General features: G+C 32.8%; 2 protein-coding genes across 2 annotated transcripts; one reads left to right on the top strand and one right to left on the bottom strand.

Moving 5' to 3' along the window:
* Positions 1 to 179: 179 nt before the first annotated feature.
* On the bottom strand, positions 180 to 1,405 carry LOC107027403 (fasciclin-like arabinogalactan protein 3). Its single transcript, XM_015228575.2, has one exon. It carries the CDS (start codon positions 1,244 to 1,246, stop codon positions 458 to 460), a length of 789 nt encoding a protein of 262 aa, XP_015084061.1. The 5' UTR covers positions 1,247 to 1,405; the 3' UTR covers positions 180 to 457.
* Positions 1,406 to 3,725: 2,320 nt separating this feature from the next.
* LOC107027401 (fasciclin-like arabinogalactan protein 3) lies at positions 3,726 to 4,806 on the top strand. Its single transcript, XM_015228574.2, has one exon. It carries the CDS (start codon positions 3,831 to 3,833, stop codon positions 4,626 to 4,628), a length of 798 nt encoding a protein of 265 aa, XP_015084060.1. The 5' UTR covers positions 3,726 to 3,830; the 3' UTR covers positions 4,629 to 4,806.
* The last annotated feature ends 2,829 nt before the right edge of the window (positions 4,807 to 7,635 follow it).

The raw sequence follows: 7,635 nt of genomic DNA, 5'->3' as shown, positions 1-7,635 counted from the left end.
ATTCTTTTTTTATTGCACACGAAATCTATCTGATGAAAACCTCTCCATTTCAACAAAAAAGACAATAGTTTGTGGATGAACCAAAAAATCACCAGTATTATAAATCTCGAGAACTATTAGTGTTTCACGTGAAAAAAACAACAATAATAGACCATTTTTAAGGCTTTTCAAGAGAATCATTTTAATAATAAACATATCCTTCTTTCTATATTTTGGAAAATCACAATATTAGTTTTAATATCTAAAAAAATCTTGTGTACAATATGATTTATCAGCAATTTATTTTTGCCTCTCTACAATCCAACACCAAAAACCCTTTTTAATAGGAATCGATTTCTCATATGATCAACTAATAGTTATTATCTAAGAAAATTGTTCTGATATTTTTTTTCAACCAGCAAAATGACTTGATTGAGTGACCATCTGAGAAATCGAACTCGAACTCTTAACTTTTTTTTCAATAGACTGCAACCATTGATGCCAAAACAACAAAGAAACCAAAAGAAATCTTCAATTTGTCAGCAGATGATGATGATGGTGCTTGAGCATCAGCTGGTGGTGAATCAGCGGACGGCGAATCGGCATCCTTAGAGGAAGCAGGGGCCTCTGTTTCATCTTCCTCAGTAGGGGCCTCTGCTTCCTCTTCAGCAGGGGACTCTGCTTTTGGTGGAGAACTTTTAGGCGTATTCGCCTTTGGTGATGGTGCTGATGATGGTGAAAGTGGTGAATCAATACCAGGTGTGACAATGGGTTGAGAAATACCAAGAATTGAGATGTTGTAAGGCTGATTCATGACGGATTTCTCTAGTCTTGAATCGCGTTGAGCGTCCTTAACAGCTGATCCAAACACGAACGTGTTGTCTTTAGCAGTAACATTCAAGAATCCTTGATCATTTGATGCTTTACCAGATTCTTGAAACATGGTTGTTAATTTACTAGTCTTGTCCTTCAATTTTTGAAGTTTCATCGTGTCGTAGTAGTCCAAAACGATGTGTGTTGTCAAGATCTTCTTGACAACATCGTTTGATTTCGAGGTAAGATCACCAATTGCACCATTAGGGATAGCTAAGAGTGTGATTGTTGACTTCGCGTTGATTTCACTAGCTAAGCCAGTTTTCGATATCAGGTCATTGAAATTGGTGTAATCGGGATATTGGCTAAGGATTTTTGTGACATTAAAGGCGGAGGCCGAGGAGGCGGAGAGGAAGAGGAAGGAACAAAGGAGAGGAATAATTGAACGATTCATTTTTGCCGAAATTTTTTTGTCAAGCCAAAGAAAGGGAGTTCAAAAAAAAAAAGGGAAGAATAATGAACAAAATGTAATTTTGTTTACCAGCAAAAATGAGTTTTTTTTTTTTTTGTATTTTTTTTAATTATGTTTCTTCCTAGATAGAACAACCAACTTTGACTTGTGAAAATAGAAGAATATTGAGAGTTATAATAGTGAATTTGTGGAGGTGAAGGGTTGTTGAGTTTGTGAATTGGAGTGAATGTCTCTATTCCTTACAATTGCATGCATGCATGCATGAGAATCAGTCATTAACAAAAAAATAAAATAAAAGAAGATAAAAAAATTAATGTATATTATTTTGTTTAAAATTAGAATGACAAAAATAGTGGTCATAGTTTGAGTTGACAAAAGTTAATTACCTATTTCTTTCTTAATTGTAAAATGTAAGTACTCTTTGAACTAATCAAAATGAGACAATTTTATCGTATATGATATTTTTGGCTCAAAAATACCTTTATCAATATGAAAAATATTCCTTGTTTTCATAAGGGTTTCGTAAGAAATTCGTATGGAAGCCATGTATCACCAAAATATTTATGGCTGTCTAGCACATACAAAAAATTGAGAAAATCGTTTAATTTTCGGTAAATTGGTCTCAAAATGCCCAAATATCTCTCTAGAATTGGTGAGACTGTGCGTACTGCTCCTCCAACTCCTTATAGAGGGTTCCATAAAGGTTTTTCAAAAAATTCATTCGGAAGTCATATCACTAAAAAATTCGTGGACGAACACACACGAAAAACCGAGAAAATCACCTAATTTCTGTAAAATCAGCACCAAATGCCCAAAAAGTCACTCAAGAAATGGTGAGATTGTACGTACTGCTCCTGCAACTTCCTACAGGGGAGGGATGGGGGGTTTCATAAAGGTTTCACAAAAAGATCTTCTGAAAGTCATATCACCGAACTATTCATGGGCTAACATACACGAAAACTGAGAAAATCGCCTAATTCCTGTAAGACATATTACATAAACATGACTTTTAACTTGGTGTGAGCCGACAACTATGACCTTTAACTTAGGGTGTGCACAAGTAGACACTTAAACTTGTTTAAAATTAAACAAATAGACACATTCGTCCTACATGACAACTTTGTGTCCTACATGTATTATGTCATGTAAGAAACATGTGTCTACTTGTTCAATTTTATACAAGTATAAGTGTCTACTTGCGCCACTCAAAGTTGGAGGGCATAGTTGTTCGCTGACGCCAAATTAATGGTCATCTTTATGCATTATGCCTTCTTGTAATTGACCCATAAATGTCAAAAAATATTTTAGAACAGTCAGATAGTATGTACTACTTTCCCAATTCCTTACGAAGGGTTTCATAAAGGTTCTGCAAAAAAATTATTCGGAAGCCATATCACCAAAATATTCATGGCTACACGAAAAGCCGAGAAAATCACCTATATCTATAAATTGTCCATTAAATGCCCAAAAATCATTATAAAAATGGTGAGAATGTACGTATTGTTCTCCAACTCCCTAGAGAGGGTTCCATGAAGGTTCCGCAAAAAAGTTAGTCTAGAAGCCATATCACCAAATTATTCATTGGTTAACACAAACGAAAAATTTAAAAAATTGCCTCATAAATACCCAAAAATCACATTTAAAACGGTGAGAATGTACGTACTGCTCCCCCTCTCCCTACAATGGGTTCTATATATAAAGGTTCCTAAGAAAAATTCATTCGGAAACCATATCGCCAAAATATTAATGGACTAACAGGCTAAAAACTGAATTCCATCGGTCCCCAAACTCACTACGATATGTGAAGACACACAATTTTTCAGACATATTTTGGACATTAAAGAGCCATTTTACAAGAATTAAACAAGTTTCTCATGTGTTTTAGCTATTATTATTTTGATGATATGACTTCTAATTGAATTTTTTGCGAAACTTTAAGGAACCCTTTGTAGGGAGTTTGGAGAGAAGTAACCGAAACCTCACCACTTTTGGACATATATTGGACATTTAAGAGCCATTTTACAAGAATTAGCCATTTTTACATGTTGAGTTTGCCTACACGCGTCTGTAGTCAACTGAAAAAAATATTTGACTAACCAATATTGAGGAGTGTTTTAATACGAAAGAAACAAAATCAAAATTCATGTATAATAAAAGGATCAAATAAACCCGTGATCATCGACAAAACTTGATATATTACGTTTATATTTCTTAAAATTTATCTAATACTATCTAAAAGCGCCCATGGCTAGAAGAGATTGAGTGGTGCACTAGTAAATGAATAGTTTAGATTGATAAACAGAACAATGAATAGTCACGATATAAAATATTTTAACCGATATTTTCTCTTCCTATGACTCTGCTATTCATGCGTCCATTCACTTGTAAATAACAGAACAAATTACTCTCATCCACAACCTTTAACATCCCTTCACTATATAAATTACTCCATTTTCTTCAAATATTTTGCAAGTCGGAGTTCGTTGTTTTTTCTCTTAATAAACAATAAATCTCTCATTTTTGCTGGTTTTTTTTTAAAAAAATCGAAAAAAAAACACCAGCAAAAATGAGTCGCTCAACTTTTCCTTTGCTATGTTCATTCTTAATCTTGTTCGCGTCCTCTGCCTCAGCCTTTAATATCACAAAAATCCTCGGTCAATATTCCGATTACAGTACATTCAATGAACTTTTATCGAAATCTGGCTTAGCTAGTGATATTAATTCGAGGGGTACAATTACACTTTTAGCTATACCAAATGGTGCAGTTGGTGATCTCACATCGAAATCAGATGATGTTCTTAAGAGAGTGTTGGCTACACACGTCGTATTGGATTACTACGATCCAATGAAACTTCAGAAGATGAAGGACAAAACAGCGAAAATGACAACAATGTTTCAACAATCTGGTAAAGCAGCGTATGATCAAGGTTTCCTAAATGTTACTGCTAAAGATGGTAGTTTCGTGTTTGGTTCAGCTGTAGTTGGTGCTCAAAGAGATTCAAAACTTGAGAAATCCGTTATGAATCAGCCTTACAATATCTCGATTCTTGGAATTTCTCAACCTATTGTTACGCCTGGTCTCGATGGGACAATGGCACCGATTTCAGCCCCACCACCAAAGGCACTCACGCCTAAAAAATCACCAGTAGCAGAGGCCCCTCAAGAAGCAGAGGCCCCCGCTGAGGAAGAAGCAGAGGCCCCCGCTGAAGAAGCAGAGGCCCCTGCTCCTTCTCAGGACGCACCGTCATCTGCACCTGACGCTGACACACCTCCCGCTGATCAGGCCCCACCACCATCATCTGCTTCAAAATTGTCAGTTTCCTTTGGTTTATTCGTTGTTTTGGCAACGATCGTCGTTGTATAATTTAAATTCTGAATCAGGGATCGTTTGAAATTGTATCATCAAACAAAAACAAAAAAAAGAAGAAACAAAATCCCAATATTTTTAATATGACTTAATAAAATCATGATTGTAAGTGAACAAGTGATTTTTGCGAATCTGTATTAGTCAAATTAGTAAATTTTGCTTCATGGTTATATGATATTTATATTGTATGATTGAATTTTAAATTTTTTTGATAAAGCTTTTTACGATGATTTCTCTCTTTTTTACTTAGTTCGTTGATATATTTCTTGATTTTTATAATAATGTTATTTTAGACCAAAACATATTACTCGTTGAATTTTGATAGTCTAATTAAGTAAAAGGGATAATGCACCTATACCCCTCAACTTATGCCCGAAATCTCGGAGACACACTTATACAATACTAAGGTCCTATTACCCCCTGAACTTATTTTATAAGTAATTTTCTACCCCTTTTTAGCCTACGTGACATAGTTTGAAAAAAAAGTCAACCATCATTGGGCCCACAAGATAGTGCCATGTAGGTCGAAAAGGGGTAAAAGATTATTAATAAAATAAGTTCAGGGGGGTAATAGGACCTTAGTATATTATAAGTGTGTCTCTGAGATTTCGGGCATAGGTTGAGGGGGTACTTGGGCATTATCCCTAAGTAAAATAAAGCCTTAAACAATCAAATTTCGCGTTGTAAAAAATCGATATGTTCAATCAATTGTCATTAGAACATTCACGATAATTTAGTAAATTCATCGAACTGTTTCCATATTAGTTTCTTTCCATTCATAACGACCTCAAACATTATGCAATCTCCCTCCTTTAAGTAATTTGCATCGCGAATTTTATTCCATCGATCTACAAGATACACAACTTTATTACCATATGAACGTAGTATTACATTCCACGATCTTTGTCTTTCATCTCTGACAAGCAAATCGCGCTCCTTAGTGTTGAAGAGACCATTTCGCAATGCAAATTCTTTAGGGATTAGCTGAAATAATTTATGTATAATCAAATCAAATATATGAAAATTTGATATTTACGAGTCCGCATGATTATTAAATATATAAATATAATAATATTTGAATTTATAGAATTGCACACAATTATTACATGGTAATTACATATACATATTCAATTATTCAAATTGATTTCATATAGTTCTTTTTTTTGGTTTAGATAAAAACGAAAGAATTAATTCAAAAGTTAGTAAGAAAATTACTATGTTTTATGTAATAATAAATAATGGCATAATACATAAATGTGCCCTTTAACTTGGCTTCAAATTACATTTATGCCCTTCAACTTTGGATATGCAGAAATAGACACTTAAACTTGTATAAAGTTGAACAAATAGACACACATGTACCACATGTCATCCTACATGTCATTTTTTGTCCTACGTGGTGTCTTACGTGTATTGTTCCATGTAAGACTCATGTGTTTATTTATTTAAAAGTTGAATAGTTAAAGTGTCTGTTTGTGCATTATGAAAGTTGGAGGTCAAAGTTAAAATTTGAAGCTAAGTTTAGGTTCCAATATATGTAATATGCCATAAATAATGGTGCACTTCAATTTCACAATAGATCTCGTATTTTTACCCCCATAATCTTATTTTATTTGTCATATTTGCACTAAATATGCCATTTGAATTTATTTTTTTTTTAGAAATTTTCGTTATTTTCTTAAATTTCATATCGATTCAAACTACATATCCTTTCCTTTCTCTTTGCTTATGTTGTCACTATTCACACTCCTTTTTAAGAAATTAAACCAGTTTAAACTTTTGTGCACCATACGCTATAGCATATAAGATTTTCTACAATATCATATCGAAATCAGAAATAATTTTTCAATACCACAAATAATGTCTTTTCATTGTCTGCATACAATATATAAGATTTTCTACAGCATCATATCAAAATCATAAATAATTCTCCAATGCCACAAATGATGTCTATTCATTGTCTGCATATAATATATAAGATTTTCTAAAGCATCATATCGAAATCAGAAATAATTCTTCAATGCCACAGATAATGTCTATTCATTGTGTGCATATAGTATATAAGGTTTTCTACAGCGTCATATCGAAATCATAAATAATTTTTCAATGCCACAAATAATGTCTATTCATTGTCTGCATACAATATATAAGATTTTCTACAGCATATATCGAAATCATAAATAATTCTTCAATGCCACAGATAATGTCTATTCACTGTTTGCATACAATATATAAGATTTTCTACAGCATCATATCGAAACCAAAAATAATTCTTCAATGCCACAAATAACGTCTATTCATTGTCTGCATAATATAATATATAATATTTTCTAGATCATCATATCAAAATCATAAATAATTCTTCCATGCCACAAATAATGTCTATTCATTGTCTGCATACAATATATAAGATTTTCTAAAGCATCATATCGAAATCATAAATAATTCTTCAATGCCTCAAATAATGTCTATTCATTGTCTGCATATAATATATAAGATTTTCTACATCATCATATCGAAATCATAAAAAAATTTTCAATGCCACAAGCAATGTCTATTCATTGTTTGCATACAATATATAAGATTTTCTACAGCGTCATATCGAAATCATCGATAATTCTTCAATGCCACAAATAATGTCTATTCATTGCCTGCATACAGTATATAAGGTTTTCTACAGCATCATATCGAAATCATAAATAATTCTTCAATGCCACAAATAATGTCTATTCATTGTCTGCATACAATATATAAGATTTTCTACAGCATCATACCGAAATCATAAATAATTCTTCAATGCCACAAATAATGTCTATTCATTGTCTGCATACAGTATATAATGTTTTCTACAGCATCATATCGAAATCATAAATAATTCTTCAATGCCACAAATAATGTCTATTCATTGTCTGCATACAGTATATAAGGTTTTCTACAGAATCATATCGAAATCATAAATAATTCTTCAATGCCACAAATAATGTCTATTCATTGTCTGCATACA

The sequence above is a fragment of the Solanum pennellii genome, chromosome 8, assembly GCF_001406875.1.
Source record: "Solanum pennellii chromosome 8, SPENNV200".
In the NCBI taxonomy this organism is placed as follows: Eukaryota; Viridiplantae; Streptophyta; class Magnoliopsida; order Solanales; family Solanaceae; genus Solanum; species Solanum pennellii.
The sequence above is the reverse complement of the archived record's forward strand: the minus strand, read 5'-3'. Positions and strand labels throughout refer to the sequence as shown.